Here is a 24,388-nt window from a genome sequence, read left to right as displayed (position 1 = left end):
AGAGTCCCACAGAGTCTGTTCCTTGAGGAACAGACTGCTGCAGCACAGGGGTCACAAGTCATGCCAGCAAATTCTCTCACATATTCTCTCTGCTCTCTCCCCCCTGCTGTTGCACAGTATTTTTTTGCCATTTCTTAACTGTGCTGTCACAGAGGCACTAGCAATGGGCTCAGCCTTGGCCAGCAGTGGGTCTGTCTTGGAACTGTCTGGAACTGGGTCTATCAGACACGAAGGAAGCTTCAGGCATCATGTCACAGAAGCCACCCCTGTAGCCCCCTGCTAACAAAATCTTACCACACAAACCCAATACACTGCTTTAACACAAGTTTCTGATTATATTCTCCACAGTTTCCTAAACCCTCTTTTCTCCCAAATGATGACTGGCAGAATTACAGAAACAGCAACAGTTAGTTGGGTTTGGCATGGAGGAGATATACATCTGATATATACAATGTGCTTGAAAAACAAAGGGATCCCTCCCAACATACACACCTCATTCTGAGCTTGCCAAGTGTCAGAATGGAATAGCTTTCTGCAGTCAACTCAATGTTACCAGCAGAGGGTCTAGAACAACTCACCACAGCCAACCCAGCCTGCCCAGATGAACCATCCTAGACCTGCTTCTGCTCACATGAGCAGTGACATTTGGAAATGTTAAAAAATGCAATAGTAAAACCTCAAAACACATTTTATTAAACAACTTATTAAACAACTTATAATTGTGAGATATAGTATGCAAGTATTCCGTGGGGCTTTTACTGCTGTAATTGACACAATATTTGAAATATGCTCATCTGCTTTGTAGTATTTCTTCCTGCACTCAGCTATCAGCAGTGTCCACCTTGCCCTGCAACCATTTCTGGTAACTCATTAATAAAATAATGTTTAAATTACTGATGAGATAAACACAACTACATCAAACCTAAAATATAATAATTAAAATAATGGTGGTGAAATGCTAGGAGACAATAATCAAAGTAACAATGAGATAAAGGCAATAGTGAGATAAAGGCAACTATATCAAATGTGACATAAAAATTAGAACTTTGGCCTGCATAAGTGCAACCAGAAAACACACAGGTGGGATACAAGACATGTGGGGAGAACTGCAGGAGGTTTTTGCTCGGGCATCCATGGAGCAGGTAGCTTCCCCACTGCCTCTGCTGAGCCTCCTCAGCTGCTCCACTGCTGGATCTGATGTGTGGGTTGTGCAAAAGGGGAAGAAGCACCGGGGCACAGCTACTGATGGCTTCCCATGTTCCTGGTTACAAAGAGGATGCTGGGGGTGGTGCCATGCCCACAAGCCTCTCAATTAAAGGAAAAAAAAAAAAAAAAAAAAAAAAAAAAGAGAGAGAGAGAGAAAAAAAAACACCAAGCAGAGGCCAACAAAACAGCAGGCTCTCCTGCCAGGCAGTGCTTAGGAGGATAATTTCCCCCACAGGCTGGGAGAAGTACCAGTAGCTGCTCCTTGCCTGCACTCCTCCTTCTCCTAATGTCCTGTGTCTGGCAGGCAAAGCAGCAACAACCCTGCTGGTGGCCCCCCTTCCATCTGCCGCGAGTGACTGCTGGCTGCCAGATGTTCAGGGCTCCCCCCGTACTGCAGAGCCCCCACAGATGTTCAAGGATTCTGGGAAGCTTGCCATGCACCCGGGAGGATCAGCAGCATCTGCCAGTAACGATGAGATCAAGGCAACTACATCAAATGAGCTATGAGGTCCTGCGTAGCGTTGCTCCACAGAGAGCTGTCCCATGGAGAGTTGTCCTAGAGCTGCAAAGTGTCTAGAAAAGACTTACTCAGAGACTTCTCCTTTATCAGCATGGAAAGGGTCCTTCAGAGTATAGTGTAGTCACTCACTAAACTGTGCACATCAACACCAGCAACATTAGCATAGAGTTCAGGCACCACTATCTCAGGCACCTGCAGTACTGCATGGTCATTGCTGGTCTTTATAGCTATCTGTAGGCACTGGATCAGGTCTGATGGAGAAGGCCGGTTGGTTGCATGCCACTGCCAGCAGGACTTCATGATACCATACCTGTAAGATGGAGAAGTGGGGAAGAACTGTGAATAAGGAATACCAACATAAAGTTTTACTACAGTCAAGCCATCTCATATTTAAAATGTCTAGAGAACTCCCCTTTTTTCTTCTTCGTATAAAGTTCTTTCAATGACCCTTTGAAATTTGCAACCACGTAATAATTTGTGGGGACAAAAGCATGTAGCTGTTTGCCAGGATGTCAACTTTGAGTATGGGAAAAGAGAAAAAGAGTGTTTGATATCCCCTTTTGAAACAGCATGATGGAATAAAAAGTCTCTGAATATTAAAAGAAGTTATGTCTCCACAAAAGGAAATATAATGCCTTAAATCTTCCCTGTGAATGCTTTGTTCATTTCAGGGAGAATCCTGAAATTTAGAGGAGAAAGATTCCTCCAGAATAGTCCTATACCTTTCAGGGAAGCAGTGAAGCAACAAAATGGAAGGGCAGACAAGGAAACAGGAAGAAGAGTAATTTTCAAAACCAGTAAAGAAAGGCAATGAAGTTTCGTGCAGCAGAATCCAGTAAGGATATGTAGCAGACATGTGAGAACAAGTCTCCTAACCTAACAGGTTTCTGTTTTATATAGTCTAGACTTAGAATTATTCTGTAAGATCTAGTTTTCTGTGTCTCACTTCCATTTAGCTCTGCAGATCTTGAGTTCCATTGTCCATAAAGCAGGTGGCTTACATGGCTTGCTGGCAGCTTGAGGGCTGCTTCATAATGTTCTGTCTCTGCAGGTATGATAAAATGTCAGAAGGAGGCACCTCAGGATATGGTGGAGCACCTGGAGGGGCAGAAGGAATAACAGTAGAAAAAATATAAGGTAACATTTGCAGCTAGCAGCTTCTGATTAAGAATGCCTTTCTTCCCTACCAAAATCAATTTTTTTCTTACTGCAATTCACACTGACAGAGAGACTAAAAAAGAGAGACTAAAGAGGACTTTCAAAGCTGAAAAAAACAGGATGCTTATTCATATGGTCCAACTTTACATTCTGAAGTTTGAGATTCAGGGTCTTGTTAATTTGCTGCTTCCTTGCATATTTTTTTATTGTCATGAAATCTTCTCACCTAATGTAATCATTTCATACAGCAGAATTCCGAAAGACCATCTGCAAGAAAAGAAAACAAAGCAATGTTCAGTTTCCATTCCAGCTAGCTAGCTAGCTAGCTTAATACAGACAAACAACAAGCATGACCTGCAGAAATGAGGATTTATGAGCTATAAAGTGGAGCATTATGCTGAAAATAGATTTGCCTTACTGTGAACTTCAGGACATGAAATGATACATAAGGATGAGAAACAGACAGGCCTGACAGGCAGATGACCCTCTAGTCCAAAAATGAAGTCATACATGTCTGCTTTGATGCTGGGGGGTTTCTTCAGGAGCCTCTCTGGTGCCTGCCACTTGACTGGCACGATCTGTGTGACTGAGTTGTCACCGTATGTGTGAGTTTCATAGGCCAGACCCAAACCACAGAGCTTAGCGGTGAAGTTGTGATGAAGAAGGACATTCCTGGCAGCAATGTACCCATGAAACAACTTCTTCTCTTCAAGGTAAGCCTGGAAAGTTGGCAAAGAAAGAGACCATAATAATTTTTAAAAGGAATTTTAATTGACGGAAATTTTCACTTTGTTTGTGCCTGTCTTCCACACTGTAGAATAGAGGTGCGTGCTCACCAAAACAATGCAAGCACATTTGGCTCAGTTTTAACAAAGCACATCCTCCTCTCTTAATCCAACACTTCTGTCACCATGCAGACTCGTGTTGCAATCAAGCAAGAAGGAAAAAATGTAGTGAATGTAAGCAGACTTACCAGAGCTGCTGCAACCTGCTGTCCAACTTCATAAACTTGCCTCTCAGTGAGGTCATAGGGGATACCATCCATTTTCATCACATCCTAGAGACAAAAGAACAGACTGTGGATCAAACAAATGCCATACCTGTACAGCACTGGGGAATGTTCCTTCTAATCTAGTGAATGAGTACTATCTAATCTTATGCTACCACAGCTAATTCCACAATTGGTCATAAATTGACAGATATACAAGGGTAGATGGATGGCTGATATCAATGTATGGCTGGTATGCTGGGTAAGACAAGTATACTAGAGACAGCTGGTGGGTAAATTTAAGGGTGGAGAACAGATAAATAGGTTAGACTGAAATGGGCAAAATTACAGTGGAGAATGACAATCCATACAGATGAATGACAGGTATTTCATGAATTAGAATGGTAGAAAAGCACATTTACAACATATGAATGGTTATCTGGAATGAGACTATCAGTCCCTCTCTTTTACCACTCCACCTGTAGCAGTGACCCTGTTTGGGTGCCCAGATGAGAAAGAGAATAAGGTGAACACACACAACGCTTTTCCAGTGTCGTCCTCAGCCCCTCTCTTCCATGTAAGGACTTCCTGAGATGGCAATGGTTTCAACATGTTCAGTAACTTTTGAAAGGCTAACTTCCATTAATGTATTCACTCTTGTTTTGAACCCATGTAAAGTTTAAAGTAGTCATTAGCTAGGAATTCCACTAGTCAACTCCCCACTTCATGAAGAACCTCTTCAATTCATTTGTTTTGAACGTGGCACTTACTAGCTTTATTTGCTACCACCTTTCTTTCTGCTGAACAAAACTTGAAGAAATTTCTCTGGTTTTAGTGTTCCAGAGATTGATGGATTTATATACTGACATAGCAGAGTTTTCTTCCTATGTCTTTCTTAAAAGGCCTCATGTTTGGTTTCTTTTTTGGCTTGAGTTAGTATTTTTATCCGTTATATGGACTGTATATACAGTCAACCCCCTGATTTTACTTCTCATCAGCAGTGGGCATATATGAGGCCATCATTACATTTCTACATCTGCATAATTTAATTCTAATTATGCTGACTTTCATGTCTTCTTTTTATTGACCAGTCTCAATCTTGGAAGATCCCAGGAAGATCCCAGAGGCAGTTCTTCAAGCTCCATCTTTGCCTTTACTGGCTAGTATCATTAGCAACCTTCATCACCTCACTGTATTTACATTTTCTTGGTTATTGATATACATGGAATGAACTGCACCAGATACATATACCAGCAGAACTTCAGGGGTGACATCCTGTGCAAGTAAACGTTTCACTTTTATGCTCTGTTTCCTCTCTTTTAATAAATTGGTTATCAATTAGTTATCATTCAGTGATGTCCTCCCTGGTGTCACAACTGCTCTGACTTCTTAAAAGCATTTGGAGTGTGACCTCATGTAATTCTTTTTGGAAAATCAAGTAGATGTACCAACTCTCACTCCAATAGTCTGCAAAGCAGGACTTCACTTTACAAAATTATGTCAACTTCTCCAAACTATAACCTATCAAGATATCTACTAATTCTCTTCCAGTGTAGACTTGTTTAGAACTTCTTTGAGGGATGGAAATAGTTCAGATTGATGCAGATGGATGCATGGAGAGATTAAAAGGATCATCTATGACTTACGGAGTTATCATCCCTTCTTCTGACTCACCTTCCGACATGTCCATAGAAATGTCAGCAGGTCACCAAGAGACACATCTTCCATGATCATATAAAGTGGGAGCTGGTCTACACAGCATCCAACCAGTTCAACCAGGTTCTCATGATGGCCAAGATTTTGATGGAATTTAATTCTTCCCAGGAAATTCTTTACTTTCTGGGGACTGTGTGGGCCTGAAAGAACAAGGGAAAAAACAAACAAAAACTTGAAAAACAAAACAAAACCAACAAGACACACAAAAACAACTGAGGCAATGGAGGCAGCAAATAATGGGGTGACTAGCTTAAAATCATCATGCACAGAAAAATTCCTCAGTCCTGCAAAGATGCTCCAACCAAAACACCATGTTGACTAACTAACATGATACTGAACACAGCTTGTTCTTGCCCAGTAGTGACTGCAAAGTTCTGCCCAGCATCGTATCTTTGATACACAAATCTGTATCAAAGAGGATTCTGGCCACGTGTCTTACCTTGTAAGGCTTTCAGTACTACAGTCTTAGTCTTACTGGGGTTCCCAGCTTCCAGTTGTGCTCTGTAGATGCTCCCATAGCAGCCATGTTTTATCAGTTGCAAGCTGCCTGATAAGAGTTTCTCTCGTGGTATCTCCAGATTTTTCAGAGTCAAGGATGCAGAACGTAGCAGGCTTTCCACGGATGTCTCACTCAGCTGGATATAATGCTTCTCTGTTGAGTTAGATTCCCATTGATTCTTTTCATTTGCTGACAAAAACAAATACACACAATGCATAAAAATGGGCATACGAACTCTTGTAGCAGGTGGCAATGCCCACCCTATTTCTTTAATTTTTGCTCTATACTTTTAAATCAGGACAAAATAAGGAAATGTTATGGTACATTACATATCTTGGCCTTTGAAGAGGTGAAGGAAATGATCTCCCACTCTATTTGATGGAAAAGCAGAGTTCGCCTAGAGAGCTCTACTATATTTAACTAAGTAAACTTCCTAGATGTACTTGATTCCCGTGTGCTGAAGAAACAATTTCTTTTATTACCAGTTACCAGCTGTCATGAAAGTGACATGCACAGGGTGTTCTAACAAAGGCCTTACCTTTGTTAACAATTATTTCCCTTATTATATACTTAAGAGATTTTTTTTCCTCTACAAAACCAAAATAAGTTCAGAACTGGATTTTCATTTCCACACTTCAACATACATTTGCACTACCAAAACTTTCCCTATCCCCTCACCAGCCCCTGTCCTACTTCCTATTCCTATAGGAGGTGGCAGACAGCAACCAGAAATAAAATCTCTTAAATGACAATATAGAAAATGGATTAAGTAGGTGTGATTTACATAAAAATTACTGTAATTCATAATCACCCCAGTGGAACTGTCCATGCAGCAGCATATAGAAGGCTGTTAAACAAACAACTCTCAAGCAATGTTAAACCCACTATGTTCATCAGCCTCCATGGTATATTGCTTTAGGTTTTCTCTGATCTATCCATACAAGTAATTCCACTACTGCTGCTGCAAGTGGGATAAAACAGGGTTCCAAGTTTTTTCTAATGTTTACTGGATTGCTGAATACTGCTCAGGCTCTTCTTAAGTGCTATTACCTAACAGGTCAAGCAATGAGGAAATGGGACTGACTTCTGGCCACTGAAACCAAGTCTCTCCTCTGACTAAGAAACTTTTTTTACCTTGTTGTCCAGATGATGATTGCTCCTGCTTTGCACGCAAGCCTCGACAGTGGAGCCAAAGGATCACAGTTAGCACAATGACAAAAAAACCCACAAGGAGAGCTGGGACAACAATCACTTCAGTCTGATACTCTCGTACAACTATTGACAGAAAAAGAAAATGGGAAGCCAAGGAATAAGCAGCACTGCCTGATGCACATTGGTTCTCTATAACAAAGTAGTAATAACCCATTCCAGTAACTTTGAATTCCAAAAGAATGTGTATCCATCCTCCTCCCCTTGGAATAGCAACCAAGGGCTGTTTGTGCTGCCATCATATTTTTCAAAGGTGCAGAGTATCTAAACTGCAAAAAAAACACTGGGACTCCTGTAACTAAGGTCATTTATGTGAATGCTTTAATACAGAAGTTAGGAATTTTAACCATTTGTAAATATCACCCACCAGTGAAATGAGTTGGCTTGGGAGAAGGATAGGAGGGAGATGGAAAGGGGTGGATACTACCATGCCATCACAAATAGATGTGCAATTAGAAGTTTGGCTCTTTCCATTAAAATTATAGGAAGCAATTTAAAGAAAACTGGGCATGGTCATCTGGTTTGGATTTGACCAGAAGACATTGAAATTAACAAAGATGTTACAGGTAACCAACTCTCTTAGGTCGGGGGCGCCTTCCACTAGACCAGCACTTCCAGGGAGGGGGCACGTACAACTCCTCTGGACAACCTGTTCCAGTGTCTCACCACCCTCATACCAAAGAATTTATTCCTAATATCTAATCTAAATCTTCTCTCTTCCAGTTGAAAGTGTTACCCCTTGTCCTATCACTACACTCCTTTGTAAAATGTCCCCCCCCAGCTTTCTTGTCAGTCCCCTTCAGGTACTGGAAAGATACCGTAAGGTCTCTCCAGAGCCTTCTCTTCTCCAGGCTGAACAACCCCAACCCTCTCATCCTGCCTTCACAGAAGAGGTGCTCCAGCCCTCTGATTATCTTTGTGGTTCCCCTCTGGACCCACTTCAACAGCACCATGTCCTTCCTATAATGGGGACTCCATAATGGTACACAGTAGTCTTAAAAAATATCTAAAATTATGTGAGGTGAATCCCACCATAAAGTCTGCATACCCCTAAAAGTTTCTACCCCAAGACACAATGCAAGGAGTGCTCAAATAACTCCTTCTGTCTGGGCTGGGATTCAGGTGGAGAAGGGGAAAGGGCTTGGCCCACTTTTTAGCAAAGCTGGCCTTCCTGCTCAGCATGTGAAAGCTTATAACTTAAAAGAAACACTGAATCTTACCACATAGCTTATCACTGCTGTTGCATTCCAGTAGCATGCGTGTGAATCTTTTTATATCCCCTGCCATGTTCGATCACAAGCAAGAGGGTTTCCAGCCTCTGTCTTCTGCACAAACATGAAGAATATTAATGAAAATTATCAGGAAAGAAGATGACTTATGAAGCAAAAAGTGAGCTGAATATGGAGCTTTCTACTCAGTATGATCAGTGGTTGTGTGAAGCAGAACTGGGACTTCACGGCTTAGAGAACAATATAGGACATCCACTACCAAATCCTATGAATGATAGACTGCATGACCAGACAGAATTTAAGATTAAACTTGTTCTACAGTTGCTACTCTACAAGCAATTGAGTACTCCCAGGCCTCAAGGCTGGCATGGGCACAAAAGTTCAGTAATGAACTTAAGTATATTTAGAGAATATTTAATACAGCAAGTACACTTGTAGCTAACACACTTCTTACATGTCAAAATAGCTCAGCCTTTTACCTTCTGGTCCATAACAAATTAACAGATCAGCAGCATATGTACAAAATGTCTGTCATTCTTGACTATACTCCCTGCCACAACTAGTACTATTGGTCTACAAAGCCAAGGAAAGAAGAAGTCTTATCATTAGGGCTCTCTGGTACCAACTCCTTAGCACTACCAGATCTATCAAAGAGCTGAAGCACACCTAGAACTACTGTTTCCTTACTGCAAAAATAAATGTGGTGATTAGTGATGACTGGCAGAGAGGCAAGGCATTTCTATTTAGCCACTGTTTCTTAAAAATTCTGACAAAAAAATTATATTTTACAGTTTAAAAAACAGTATCATCTAGAACATTTTTGTAGGCATTGGGACTTTTATCGTCTAAGTACTTAATTTATTTTCAGCAATTAACCCCAATGACAAGTGTTAACAATAACACATGGCATTCTTACCACTACTAATACAGTTTTATGGAAGTTGGCAGTGGATGAAATGGTAAACAGAGACTGTTCTCATGCATAAAATTAACGGGTGAAATAAGGCTTAGACTGTTGCACAACAAAGGCAGCAGAAAGAGGAAAATTAAATATATCTGCACTTTAAGATATTGAAAAAAGTCTGTTTCATTTTCTATTTCCTTTGATTCTTAATATGCTAGCAAATTCAGCTAGTTTCAGTGTGTGGCTGCAGCATGTATCCAGTCAAACACAGGGGTAACACCAACCTTTTCAGGCACACTCTGAAACCAAGCGCACCAAGTGAACGTACATTGGCTGTAACACATACACACACTTACACACAAATACACGTAAGACTGACATTCCTAGCTTCTTTCACCCTCAGATACATACAGATACGAAAGACATTTATGAACAGACATGATGGCATCACAGGAAAATAGACTTTAGGACCATTAGCCAGCAATCATGTTATATAATCTGTCATAAACAGTCCAAGATCCATTTTAACATCAGATAATGACTTTGCTCTGTACAGATGCCACTAAAAATGCATATTTACATTTAAATTATATGCACTTTAAGACACATATAAGCACAAAGAAGCATATACATACCAACTTGCACCTAGACTGAAACATGGTCATACAGCCACAAAGCTCCATGGAAAAAAGTTTTCATGCAGTGACCAATGCCTACAATGGTGCCCTGTCCATAAGAAAGATTCCTAACTACTCATTTATGCATATCCCAGCGGTGGCACCAGTGGGTGGCTCCCAAGTTTTCCAACCATACTCAGGGCAGAGCTGCTATGGGATCCGGAAATAAAAACACTGGCAACCATTGACACTTATTTGCACTGGCACTCCCGTTTATTGCTGTTTCTTATGGAGCTACATAGGTGTTACCATGGGAAAAATATGATTAGACAAGCTCATTTGCACTCTACAAGCCTATTCCTCAAAACACAGGAAGCATGAAAAGAAGTTGCATTTAGTAAGATAATTCTGAAATGCTTTTCAGTGCTACTTTTCAAGCTGAAATCAAATGAATTCTTATACTTCGCTTTTCTGTTGCTTACTGGTCTAAAAGTAATGTTATTGAAATTCCTACATTTCCAACCTTGCAACATGAATAGGAACTCAGGAATCCACAGATTATTTTATCCACAGATAAATTATACATTTAATAAAATGTATTTATTTTAAAATTTTTGATACACAAATCTGTATCAAAGAGGATGTAAAATGTAAAAATTTAATAAAATTTTTTTTAGTGTTATCACTAGGGGACACATTGAGCTAATGTGGACACCCAGCACACAGCAGAAAGTGTATTGGCAGCACTCAAATACTTATTATATGAGAACAGATTTCCAGTTTCAGTCCAGGATAAGGGTAGTAAAAATACTTTAAGAACTTCAAAACTTCACTCAAATCTTTGTTTTCCTTATCTTTGTTATAATATACCAAAATCAGTGCCATGTAGATCATGAGCACAGGAGACCATAGCCTGTATTACTTCAGTTTAGAATTTCCATTTAAAAGATTGTGCATTCACAAGTAATTCCACCGGGGGTTTTTTTGTGACTCTTCTACATAGATTGAAATTCACTCACTGGAATGCTTGAATCCTAATTTCTCTTAATTGATTTCCTTTGAAAACCATATTTGTTTCAGCTGCTCTTCTTGCTTGGGCCTATCTAATCTTTCAGATTATCCCGATTTCCTCCTTCTTCAATTGAAACTCACTATTTTCGTTGTTTGTATTATGAAAACATCCCTGGCTCCAGCACAGACCCACAGGCACACTCTGCTAGCATAATAAGCCTACTATGATTTTTGCAGTCCCCTGCTATTTATTCTCACATGGATACAGTCCCCTTAGAGCTAGCACAGCATCCACATGGCAATGGAATAAACTAGACTGGGAAGGTGATGTGCCCTGAGATAAGCAATCTTCTCTCACATCTCATGCACTTAATTTCTTATCAGGCTCAACTTATGCTATTTAAAGTGCTAGGATATCAGAATCAAGAAGGAAGAGTGACAGACATTTTGGTGAAGACTGAAAAGAAGGAGAAAGAGAAAGTCTTACATGTCCATGGATCATATGGGAACAGACAGCTTGAGAACAGCACAGGCAGGACCTCCCTGCTGCTTGATCCACCCATGTTCAGGAAAATAAAATGTACAAATTATTGGAATATAGTTTTACCAGTGAATACACCTGACTTGGGAACTAACATCCATTCCCATTGTCAGTGCAAATGTGCTAATCCTTGAGTACTGATTGGCTATTCTGTCTAAAGAAACAGCTAATTAAAGAAATATGATAAAAAATAGGGCTAAGATTCATTTGGATCTTCATTAGACCTTTTAAACTATGCTATGAGCTGATGTGGAGGTTAACGTAGTTACTACTTCAGACTTCCTGGCCAGCAACTCCACACCACTTTATTATTAAAATATTCTTACAGGTGTTTTCCATGCACTAATTGAGGACCCACTTTAACAGGCATGCACAGAACAGCTGAGTAACTCACTTCAGTCCAGCATACTGCCTGACTGATAAAAGACAAAACAAATCCTTTAACCATGACACCTTCTATTTCACTTCTTACAGTGGCAGAACCTGAGGTTTCTCCGGTCACCATTTCTGTAGTGCTATTATTATTTTCCTCCTCTTTTATATGACCTTTCAGTAGGGCGACCACTCTGGACTTAGGCAAGCACTATGTACACGTGCAGTGCCCTGGTTGTGCAGCTGAAACAGGGGGGAGCAATCAGGGGATTGCAGGAACCCAAATGGCAGTGTGACCACAACGTATGGGCTCTGGCTAGCCAAGCACTTACAGACATTGAATGAGAGAGAAGAGGGAGAAGAAAAACATCATGGAAAAGCAAACAGTGAAACACAGGTTTCTTTCCCTCTAATGCCCACCATTTTACTAAAAGCCATGTGCAAGACAAGGGTTGCTGATAATATCCTGCAGCTTGCTGTAGTGGCTGTAATAATGCCTCAGCTATAAACATTTGGTACTCTTAACACACTTTTTCAACAGCTGGTAGCTGTAACACCCTGTAAGTAAACAAAGTGTTTTAAAAAAATCATGTACAGTGACTCAAGATCTTCCCTTGGTCCAAAATTAGAAGCAGAACCTACATCAAACCTAGTCTAGCTGCACATTCAGTGAGTGAAATAAAATTAGGCCGACCACTTCTGAAGACCTAGATCACGATAAAACAGTGAATAATGAGGTCCATATTGCTATCTGAGTATTTGAGGTGAACCATTCAAATTTGGCTCCTTTTCAAGGGAACAGGAAAAATAGGCAAAGTCATCAGTCACTATTGCACTGAGAAAAATGAGTAAGAAGGACTCCGCCCTATTATGCTTTTATGCTAACAAGGTTAGGGCAAACTGACACCAAATCAGTGGAGATATGCAAGTTCTCATGGTGCTAAGTTGTGCTTAAACTTAGATCATTTCACAAAAATTAATGTATTTGTGCAGTGTGAGGAAGTCTGAGTACAAAAGTATGAAATGGTACAGGAACTGAATGGTGATTAAGACAAAAATATTTTTCTAATGCAGACACACCCTACTATAGTTTTTTAAAAATTAACATATATCTTGACCACTCTTGCCCTAAATTACTAAAAGTAATTCCTCAGAGGTAGATTGCAAAACAAAAGTTAAAATAATTGTAAAAAGGGAGGAATACATTAACCTGAAGTGAGCAGGCTGTTTGGGACATGAAAAATCTAGAGGCTCTCAACAGCACATTTATCTATGACTTACTTTTGTGTAATCAAAACCACACACTGCTTTTGAAAATGCCAGCTATTCTGTCTCTTTCTTACTCTTTCTACTGACTTCTGAATTTGGTGATAACTGTCACTACTAAGCCTGTATCAAGCCCTAGTATAAAGTGGGATACAGACACTTTGAAAAACTGTGACAGCAAAAGCTGTGACAGGACTGGAGAATCAAGTAGTTTTTCAAAGGACCATGCATAGCTCTTGTAAAAAACACTGTGATAGGAACAATTGCATGATATCACATTGCTATATCATGGCTTAACAAATGGAACACGAATCAGCTTTCCTAAATGTGGAGACACAAGGAAACTGAGCTGAAGCTGTGTACACAACTTTAGTTTCACAATTTAACAACTTTTGGAAGTTTGTTAGTGCCTTTAACATAGATGGTGTTTAGTTTAATCAGTAGCTCATGAGTGCACACATACACAAACATACATGCAAACAGGTAAACACATAGAAAAATCTAGATATTTGCACCACTTTGGATTAGAGTCAGCTTCCTTGAAGTCAAGCAACAGTCATGGAAGCCAAATGGCTAATTAATTCAGTATACAGCCCTAGGCATGTATTACTTAACCAAACACTGAACATATTTGTATGCACATGCATAGCATCACTTTGCATTGTTTCAGTGAACTGAGACTAATTATTTTACAAAATTTATTTCCCTTGTTATTTTCTTCCTGTTTAAAATCTGCCTAGAAGTTGCTTTCTTTAAATCAACCTGCGTGTAGAGGACATACCTCTTTTTTTCTTTCTTTTTTTTTTAGATCCCAATACCATTACAACCACAGAAATTTATTACTACGTATAACTTCAACACAAGCAGTAAAAATTTACAGAGGTACAGACGTACACACGGATGTATAGACTTCACTGTAGAGCTATATCCTAGTTTAGGTCACATTTATCTTAATAAAACTCTTTTTAAAAAAATAAATATTCATTTGTTACTCTTCTCTCATTTACCTGAATTACACCAGTTCTCTTGCCCTGCAGCAGTCTTTTCTTGAAGCTTGCATGCTGGCAGTTCCTGGTTTGTCTGAGGCCACTCCTGATAACGCTGATGGTTACCTTGTGTCGTTGCAATTCTTACCACTAAGTTCCTCCTCACTGATTTTCCCACCTCAGACCTGCCCAGTTTCAATTCTTTACTCCTCTAGGTCTTCTCTGCTGTCTCCCTAGGGAGATCATTTGAGACTAAGTCCAACACCTGAGCTGACAGGCAGGCACACACTTGTAAAACGGGTCTGCCTGGCTTCTGCACACCAGCTGCTCACCTGATGGTGACTGAGACATGCAAAGCAGAGTCCCTGGGTGGGGATCTGGAGTGCAATTTGTAAGGTAGGCAAACACAGATCAAGAGGGATAGGCTAATGCAACAAGCAGGAATAATATACTTCAGATTACAGGCACACGTTTAGAGAAACACAGCCGAGCCTCCTGGAACAGGAAAGCTGTTCAAAACCCCTAAGATTCCAAGCACTGAGAAAGGTTTTTATCAGGAAAGCAATTTGCAAATGAAGAATGAGAGAAAAGATTAACAATATCAAAGCATGCTACAACAGGCAGCAGTAATGCAGGCTTTTTTCACAATATGCCTTTGCTCATTCATCTCTCCTGCTTGGGCTATCAATGCATTCTGCCAGCATTTTCCAGCCCTGCCATAAGCTCTCCCCTGCCTTTCCCTCCCATCAGTCCATCCCAGAGTTCCCTCACTTACAAACCCCCTTCTCGTTCCATCCTGAGATACCAAACCAGACCAGATAATATTCTTGAATTTGCCCTGCTATGATGCCCTTCTGGTCATTGTGACACCCTGCTGATGCCCTCAGTCCCCAGCAGCTCTGCGGTATAATCTTCATTGCACATCAGTTCCTCAGCCTTTTAGTTCTAGGAACTTTCTTCCCACCCGACTGGTGTCTGCAAGTCTCAGCTGTGGCCCTGCCCTCCCCTATTACTGAAAATCTTGTGTTAACAGTTTCAGAGTCCTGACCCCTGGTTGTATGAGTCACCATCATACAAGATTATTTGCTTACCTACTTCATAAAAGCGAGCGGTGAGGTATTACAATGGGAAAAACACGAGAACTCTGGTCAACAAGGACTAAGTTAATTTCACAGTCAACAACACAATGCAGGTGGCTTTGGGAAATGTAGAAGACTATATGATCTCTGCCAACTACTTGAGCAAAATTTACCTACTCCTGTTAACACTTTGGTGCTCCATATATTTTTTTTTTATGAGAAAACTTTAGTTGTGGGAGAGGCAAAAGCTTTAGATACCAAAACACAATAGTTACTGTATCCATCAAAGAGAATGCGTATGCATATATTTGTACACCACTACATCCTAAACTTCTCTCTGGGGTCATTCTTCCAGATGGATTTTACTGTACCCATGAAAAAATAGTGAAAATCAGAAGTGGTTTTCTTCAATGCTTGATCTCTCTACAGAGACTGGCAGAAGTGGCCAATGTAGTATTAGTGAGAAAGGTCTGTGATGTGGACTCCCATCTCCTGAGAAACCAGGAGGGACATCAGATGACTACAGCTGCAGAGTGCAGGTTCAGATTCCAGTTGCTTAGCTTTCCTCTTAATCTGGCACTGACTTGCAGTGACTGTCTACAGTATTTTCTCCATGTAGCAGCAGCGGATCTCTGCTGTACCTCATTCTTCATTAAAAAAGTGGTTAAAATGCAAAGGACAGTTCCTCATTTAAACACGTTATTTACTGAAATTCGTTACTTTTCACAGGCACCTTCCCCAGGGTTACCTGGGAGAACATATTCAGATTTCTGTTTAAAAATATGATAACTGACAATCTTCCTCCTTTTGCTCCTTCTTTCACAGTTTCTCTCAACTGTAGAAGAAAGGATGGGAAAGGGAAAGGGTTAATATTCGAGGTATGCATATGCAAAAGTACCAACCATTGCTGCTTTTAGTTTCCCTTGTCAATCTCTCTGCTGTGCTCCCAGTCTGACTGGTTGGAGAAGATATTTTAATGGCTCAGGGTTCAGAGCTCAGACTATATAACAGGTAAGTTCCTCCCCGTGTTTAGTTAAGGAACAGAAGTAATTTACTGTCATGTTTTGTCCTGTGAAAAACAAACTTCTGATGTAAGTCTTGTATTGTGTGCACATCCACAACGAAAACACTGCCTGTTTAAATGCCTCTGCCCTCTGTTTTTTCCACAAGCAAGTATGACTGGGCACACTGAAAGACAGCAGACCGGATGTCTTATTTAAAAAAAATGTCTTTTTTATCTCCAAGGCAGCAATAGCACACCAACAATCATCCAAACCACACGGCAACTGCTCAGTAGCCTCAAGATGTGTTTCTGGGACTAAGCAGCAATTCAACCACAAACCATTCAGTCATTGTCCTACGTGCTGAGACTGCTAACAAGGGTGCTAATTCTGCAGTTCAACTCCCAGAAGTTAACATAACTCCAAGTAATTTCTGCTGGACCAGAAAAACCAAGCTTCATATGACAGGATCTCCTTAAATGTATTCAGTTGTGGTATTCAGTTTTTTCTGCAGTAATTTAGAGCGGTAAGATCTATTACTTACTTTCTCATCCTAATGTAAGATTTAAAATTGTGGCTTATTGCTGATAGACTGACTGATCTTTTGGCCAGCCTAAACCCAAAGGTTGAAAGACTCACTACCTTGTTTCTGCAAGCCAGCCATTCATCCTCAAATGGGGTAAGAATCAGAACAGATAATCTAGAAGTGAAAGAAAAACTCATTATCCCAACTCTTCTGCCTCATGAGTTTTGCCACTCAAGATGGCAGATCTTCTGACTTGAGAACAAGTACTTTGTCAATTTAATATTTAGGTTTTTCTTGAAAATTTTAATTCTAGTGTGATTTTCAGTTCATCCCTGTAGTTTCTGACATTTAAAATTTCCAAAGGAACAAAGACCAGGAAGGGATAACATTATACAAAAAGAAATAAAGAAAAAATAAAGAAAAAACAGTATCTCTTTATAAAAATTAAATGACTGGAGGATTATGCATCCATCCATCTTCATCAGCCAGTTGAAGGCCCAGTAGTTTCCTGACATTTCCTCTCTTCAGGGCTAGGCACACCTAATAACAGTCTTTTGCCCCTCCCTTTCCTGCCAAATGAGGCCTTATGATTCCTAATTCTTTTCTTAAATCTAAACGGAAATGTCCTTTGCATGGTTTCATGCAGTCACTGACTTATTCAGTCCTCCCTTCTCAAACCAGAAGCTCAGAAGAGATCCTGAAGATTGGTTAGATGCTCTAAGTAGGCTATAGAACAATTTCCCTCTTTGGTTTCTTTGGCATAAAAGCACTACTATACTCTCTGCCTGCAATGACATCACAGGTATAAAGGGTAATGTAGCTCCTGATCTACATGTCTTGGTGAAATATCCTAAGTTAGTTGCCATACATATGGGCTAAATTTCACTGTTTTCCTCCTCTTCCAATAAATAGCTTCCTAGAGCAGGAGCTCTTTGGGCTCCCAAAATCAGTCATTATCCACAGTGTTATTTGGTAGCTTGGCCACAGCCTCTCCCAGAACTCCAGGACTGACAGATGAATTTTTAGACTGCAAGCTAGGTGGAGCATGTATACATGCATTCAGTTCTGCTCTGTCTACTTCCCACATGCTTTTGTCCTGAAAAACCAACATCCTAAAGCACAGTATGCCTGTATATTCCTCTGTTAATTTTACCTTTCCTCTTTCAGTTTCTTGTGTTCTTTTTGTTAAATATAGACATTTTCCTTTTACGTTCCTGTTCTTTGCCACTGCATTTCTTAACTGTTCACATTTTCCAGTAAGAGCCCATTAGCTCCTCTTGGCAAAACCCAAAGCTGGTGAACAGAGTTATAGTGACTTAAATACCCCGTCTCAGTATGCAACAAATTGCCTGGTTTCACACAAAAAGAAGCAGAGAACCTAGCTGTCACCTGAAAGGATGCCCATAATAACCTTAGAAGGACTAGAAAGTATGCATCACCAAGACCTGTAACACTGTTACATAAAATACATTTAAGAACTATTCATTTAATAGTACAGTTTTTACATATGTAATTCACCCTCTAGCACATTGCTGTGCCCTAATTATAGTAGAGAAGAATCACAAATGAACCAGGGTATGTTGAAACAAACATGATGCTCTCTGCCAATATCAGTGGGAATGGATGCCCAGTGATTATTATTTATTTTAATTATTTATTATTTATTTTTATGCCATAGCAAGGCAGGTGCTAAGCTACTGGAATTACATGCATAAACACACGGTATTTGCTGCCCAGGTTTTCGCAGAGTAATGAAGAGGAAACACCACTAGATCAAAAATCAGCCTCCTAACCACATAACACACGTGTACAGCAGTAGGCAGTATACGGGAGACAGCTTAAAGGCAGAGAATTTAGGAGATGTGCCACCTCAAACCAAGATCAGTCTTACATTATGCTTCAATCGGCTGGCAGTATGAGTGCTTAGGGAAATGAAAGACTGTAACAACATAAAATTGCACTTCCCTTAACACTTTCCCCAGCCTCCAGCAGCCTGTGGTTCCAGGCCAAATATAGCCAAATATAACTTTTCTAAGTTCTTGAAGTAGTTTGCTCAACTGTTTCAGAATCCCTGCAAAACTTCACCATCCCAATGTTCTGTGATTAATTCTGCAGCATTCATGGAATTTGGGTGAATAAATATTTAATTTTTTTTTAAAGACATACTGCCATCTTCAAACCAGTTACCAGTTTACTTTGCAATGAAGTGAGCGGTAATAGCAGGACATGAGTAAGTTTCATGCATACTGAAATTATTAATATACTCAATACTTTAAGAACAGGATGAAGTTTGTGTTTGTGCAGATGAAAAAAAAAAGAGAGCCCCAACTATTTATGGTTTGGATATTGATCTGGAATGGGACACAATTCAGGGCATGAGCAATTCAGAGAAGGGGCTTTATTCTAACCCTGCCATGTACCAGATAACTGGTAGTATCAGCAAACTCCTGACAGACTTTTGAGTCTTGTTGTTCAGTCATCAGATTTCTAACTTTTCTTTGCCTGCTCCTGCAAACACGTTCTCTGATTTAATTTTTTTTTTTTTCCAAAAGTCACAGAATCACAGCATGGTTTAGGCAGGAAGAGACCTTCAAAGATCATCTCATGTAGTTCCACCATCCCTTGCCACGGGCAGGGACAACTTTCACTGGAGAAGGTTGCTCAAAAGCCCATCCGACCTGACCTTGAATTTTTCCAGTGTTGGGGCGCCCACAACTTCTCTGGACAGCCTCTTTCAGTGTCTCACCACCCTTATCATAGAGAAAGTCTTCCTGATATCTGATCTAAATCTAGTCTCATCTAGTTCAAAACCATTTTCCCTTGCCATGTCACGGCAGGCTCTGTTCTGCAGCCTCCACCATGCAGGTTGGGCGATGGATTTCTGCAGAAGGGAAGCAGAGGCACCACCCAACTTTCTACCTTTGGGCTCCAGAGGTAACTTTCGGGGTCACTTTCAGGACAATTCCCGATGCGACAGGCCGTCTGCTGTCGGCAGCCGCCTGTGACATGGGGCGGGCAGAGAAAGGAGGGTGAGGGGAGGCCCCGCATCGGAGCGGAGAGAGGGAAGGCTGGAGAGCAGCCCGGGGGCCGTAAGAGGGGTTCGGGGGTTACCTCCTGCTGTCCAGCCTCCGGGGAAGGGCAACTACGGCACGTAGGCAGGCAGGCGGGTGGCCATGATAGCTGATGGGTCCGCCGTGCGGAGCTGAAAGGAGAGGGCCGGCGGGACACGATATCGGGACACAGCCCGAGCTGGAGCCGCGGAGCGCCTCCCGGCAGCCGCCAAGGGTAGGGGGGGGCAAACCCGTGCCTCTCCCCTCTTACTCCTCGGCCGCCCAACTCCTTACTTAAGTGTTTGTTTTCGTGAAACACAGAATTAATGGAACCCGTCAGCTCGGGGGCCGAGCGGGCACCAGAGGAGGGAACGGGCAGAAGGGTGGAACTTTTTTCGGTGCCCCGTTCCCGCCCGCTCCTCTCCCCGCCCCCCGCTGGGGACGGCCGCGGGCACCTCGAGAGCGGAGGGTGGGGAGGGGCGGAGCGGTTGGCGTCGGCGGGAAAGGGGGAGGGAGAGGCGGTGCGGGACGGAGAGTGGAAGGTGCCCGAGGGTGCCCGGGTTGTAGGAGCGGGCTGAAAGGGCGGTAGCGAGAGGAGGGAGTCCCCCTCCGACGGAGGAAGGAAGGAGCAGGCTGAGGGCGGGGAACGGCTGGGCAGCGGGCGTCGTCTGAGGGCGGCTCCTCCCACGGCCTCCTGGTGGGGCCCAGGCGTCCCCACAGCCCTGGTTTGGTGGGAAGAGGAAGGGTGTTGCGGGTTGTGGGGTGTAGCGAGGGATTTGTGAGGTTTCCGGGGTAAAGGGTTTGCCGGCACACAGACACCCAGTGAAACTGGTTGTGCGAAGAAACCCTGGGACGAATGCTCAGCGTCTCGATAAGGCTCGGCATTGGTTTGAAGCGCTGTAAAGCTGTGATCTACTGTTGCGTTCCTGGCATTTACTGGCAATAAAAAATGGAATATGGATGCCCACCAATTTGAGTTTGAGAAATTGTATATAACGAAAGAAAGATGACCAAAAGCATGCCTGCTGCGTGATGTGTATACTCATTACAACGAAGGTCTTCCTCTCCCTGGCTGTGTCCCACCCATTGGCGTTTTTCAGAAAGAAATTAAAGTCAAGACTGTGTGTCACATTTTTAGTTAAAGGTATCCAGGTTCTGAAACTTTCAACTGCGTAAATTGGGCCTCTAAATGTGTATTTTTCACCCCAAGCAATTTTACTTCCTGAAATTTTACTTGATTAAATATACTTGTTTAGTAAATCAGAAGTTCTTTTCATTCGCTAAGCAGCTGCTTATGCAGTGACAGAACTGGATACAAATGGATTTTTCAACTAACTCTGAAAATAAGGAACTGCCCTGTGTCAGAGTATTTGGGAGAGAAGCTTGAAGGCATCTGTAGCAGGATACTAGATAAAATTTTCTAATTATGTTTGACATATTTGTTATTTCTTTTGTTATCACTGATGCCAAAATGTGGCACAAACACAGCAAGTGAATGTGATTCTTTCCACTTAAATTAATCTTAAAGTAAATTGAAAATGGTACGCAGCAGGCAGGTTATGACCAGTAACTTTACAGTCAGGTTCTTAATGAATTCATATGTAAATTAAATATATTTTCTATATTTAAAAAAATTTAGTACAATGTTACTTTCAAACATGCAAATCTACTAATTTCAAAGTAAGATATACTATGAAATTACTGTTTTCCTTGTAGATGGCTGAATCAGAACCTAGGGAAGAAAACTATGATGACATGGTAAAGATGGTGGAGGATCTGAACAGGGACTTAGAAAAAGTTCTGGAGGAAATGGAGAAACTAACAGGTACAAGACTTTGTTAAGAATGATACAGATTTGTCTACTAGAGTGTAGTAGATTTATTGTTTACGTTTCTTGTTGTGATCTTCCATGTGATAGAAATTTAAGTGGAAACAATCACCATTAATTAATACCCTAATGTTCTTAGTTGGGAGAAAGAGTGCAAATAATTTAGAAGTTTCAGATGACTCAGAACTGAAAATTAATAGCTGGTGGGTGCTTAATTCAGAGCAGTGGTTGAAAACAGAAATAATTCTAATGTATTTATTTTATACTGATTAAAGCATTGTCTGTAAGACAAGATTTAATTCTGAAAAATGGTGGGATGCATAGTACTTCTTAGGTCAGTGCATGTCTGTAAGACAAGATTTAATTCTGAAAAATGGTGGGATGCATAGTACTTCTTAGGTCAGTGCATGACATGTTTAGTTCCTCAGCTAGATTAAAGACTGCAAATTTAGTCTCACTTTCATATGTATGAAGAGGAGTATCTACTCCTCTCCATATTTTCTGCAACAATTCTATCAGAAACCAGGCAACTAACAAGAACAGATGGAAGCTGTTAATTAAACTATTCGTAATTAAACACAATTTATGAGTGCCATTGAGAAAAGTACAGACAATTTCTGGTAAAATGAAAGGAAAAGTATGAAATGAGTGCTAAAACTTTGCATGGCTTTATCAGATAATATTTTTTTTCAAAGTTAATTTCATTATTTAAGTTGTTCTTGAAACCTTTCATCTTGATGCTGCAGCCTTTTTGATCTTACTCTTTCCCCCTACCACAAGGGTCCTGAATGTAACCTCTCTCCTTGAGAGAGGATTCTTTGGTTAATTTCCTTTAAAGCAGGCTTCAGCCTTTCTTCTTGGTTACTTCTTTATTGCAATATTTAGGTAAAAGTATCTATTTCTCTTTTGTAATTTGCATCAATATAATTCCACTTGGAAGTATTTTAAGACATATAGCAACAATAATGAAGTCATAGAAATAATTACATTAATATAGTAATTATAGAAGCAATAATGAACAGTCTTTTATTTAATCTTGAGTATTACTGTTGGCAGTTTCCACTTCATTTTTCATCAGGCCTTCTCTGACATAAGATCTGAACTGATAACAATTCACGCCCTTTATTTGTTTACTGGATCAGCCACTGCTCTTATTTAGCCAAAATTCCTGTCTTAGTGGAATCTGTTGGGTTTGTAGTGCAGGCAACCTGGATGGCCTATGACATGGTGGTCATACGTACCAACCCGCACCTTGCCGACTCCATGAGGCGCCTGGAAGCTGCCTTCCTGCACTGCAAGGAAGAGATGGAGAAGAAATGGCAGGAGGTGCTCAGTGAATCTAAAGGTGAAGAGCAAAAAAAGAAATAATTTTAGTTCAGTCATCCTTGCAGAACTACACCCCTTGGAAAATCACTCCAGTCTTTGTATTTTACAGACATGGGTGTTTCACAGACAATGGAAAATGGATTTGTTTTCATCCTACTGAGAGCTACTTGTGTGTATACATCCATTTTTATTTGTTTATTTTTAAAATACATGTATTTTAATGAGATTACACACATATATATATTTATTTATATTGTTGAAGGCAAAAGGTAACCATGTGTCTATTTTGCTTATGCTCATCAGAAATCCTTGTAGTATGTGCACATGTACAACTTACACATTTTTTGTCTATTGTTCCTGGAAGACCATACTCACTTCATCATCTCTATAGATGGAATATATGGGAAAATGGGAGGTGGGAGGGGAGTGGGTACATCACAGTGGTATTGCACCAGCACATGCCTTCTAAGGAAAACTAAAGAATTACTTTATTTTTTTTCCAAATGAAAAACAGGTGAAAATCCAGATTTTCCTTTCATTGGACTGGCTTTCCCAGAAAGATTGTTCTTCTGGGAGCCTGTGAAGGTAGCATGTCTCACTTAAGAAAAAATTGTTTACCATTTTAGACTGCAGTAGATGTGGTGTGTTGAGTGAGTATAACAAGTTAACCATATTATAAAACATGCTTTTCTTCATATATTCCTGCTGCACAGTATTAAAAAAAGGAGAAAGGAAAAAAAACCTTTTTTGTAGTAAAGATGTGGATTAAGAGCACCACCTTGTGGCTTCTGATTAATGAATGAGTATTTTACCTGAAATGGAAGTCATTGCAAGTTTTGAGAAAGAACTTCCTTTCATTGCAATCAGTCTCTATTAACCAGGAAGTAAGCAGCATGTAGCAAGTGAGCAAATTTCCATCTCTTCTGAAGAGGTGTTTCATGACAAATCACATCCTAGCATTCTGTCAAAAGTTTGCTAAATTTTAGGCTGGTTATATTCTTGGTATCAGTTCTGTTTATTACACTGAAATGGAAAAAGTATGTAAATTAACTTCCTTCTCCCCCTTTTTATTTTTTTTAATTAGTACCAAGTGGTTCTACAGGAACGAATTATTACAAACATAAACTTTGAATTATGCTCTTGACTTTCCAGTGGGTTGGTCTTCATTCCAGCCAAGGTAGAGCAAAATGGCATACCAGCATGAGGAAACTTGCATTTTTATTAAGTGCATCTTCATCCTCTCTGAAGGATTTATATTGATATGTCACTTTCTTATCTTTGACCACTTTTTCTTCATTTAATTCTTGTATTGAAAACTAACTTTTTTAAGAGACACTGCATTTAGCGACTTGTGTA

At 40.5% G+C, this 24,388-nt stretch overlaps 2 protein-coding genes across 9 annotated transcripts; one reads left to right on the top strand and one right to left on the bottom strand.

Moving 5' to 3' along the window:
• Positions 1–307: 307 nt before the first annotated feature.
• STYK1 (serine/threonine/tyrosine kinase 1) lies at positions 308–20,028 on the bottom strand. Of its 3 annotated transcripts, XM_071761756.1 has the most exons (11): positions 19,940–20,028; positions 8,517–8,621; positions 7,222–7,362; positions 6,028–6,276; positions 5,547–5,728; positions 3,858–3,941; positions 3,395–3,603; positions 3,111–3,151; positions 2,728–2,824; positions 1,795–2,036; positions 308–1,666 (listed from the first exon to the last, which is right to left on the bottom strand). In XM_071761756.1, the coding sequence occupies exons 2-10, from the start codon at positions 8,581–8,583 to the stop codon at positions 1,832–1,834; spliced, it is 1,275 nt and encodes a 424-aa protein (XP_071617857.1). In that variant the 5' UTR covers positions 8,584–8,621; positions 19,940–20,028; the 3' UTR covers positions 308–1,666; positions 1,795–1,831. The 3 variants fall into 3 exon arrangements, with proteins under 3 accessions (XP_071617857.1, XP_071617842.1, XP_071617852.1); XM_071761741.1 differs by having other exon boundaries at positions 308–2,036; XM_071761751.1 differs by lacking the exon at positions 19,940–20,028 and adding an exon at positions 14,244–18,412 and having other exon boundaries at positions 308–2,036.
• SYCE3 (synaptonemal complex central element protein 3) lies at positions 19,668–24,345 on the top strand. 6 transcript variants are annotated; one of them, XM_071761776.1, is made up of 4 exons: positions 19,668–19,762; positions 21,595–21,703; positions 22,905–23,051; positions 23,126–23,258. In XM_071761776.1, the coding sequence occupies exons 1-4, from the start codon at positions 19,688–19,690 to the stop codon at positions 23,251–23,253; spliced, it is 459 nt and encodes a 152-aa protein (XP_071617877.1). In that variant the 5' UTR covers positions 19,668–19,687; the 3' UTR covers positions 23,254–23,258. The 6 variants fall into 6 exon arrangements, with proteins under 6 accessions (XP_071617877.1, XP_071617870.1, XP_071617887.1 ...); XM_071761769.1 differs by lacking the exon at positions 19,668–19,762 and adding an exon at positions 19,994–20,113; XM_071761786.1 differs by lacking the exons at positions 19,668–19,762; positions 23,126–23,258 and adding exons at positions 19,996–20,113; positions 23,547–24,345.
• The last annotated feature ends 43 nt before the right edge of the window (positions 24,346–24,388 follow it).

The sequence above is a fragment of the Heliangelus exortis genome, chromosome 1, assembly GCF_036169615.1.
Source record: "Heliangelus exortis chromosome 1, bHelExo1.hap1, whole genome shotgun sequence".
NCBI classification, from domain to species: Eukaryota; Metazoa; Chordata; class Aves; order Apodiformes; family Trochilidae; genus Heliangelus; species Heliangelus exortis.
Note: the sequence above shows the minus strand (reverse complement) of the source record. Positions and strands in the feature narration are given on the sequence as shown.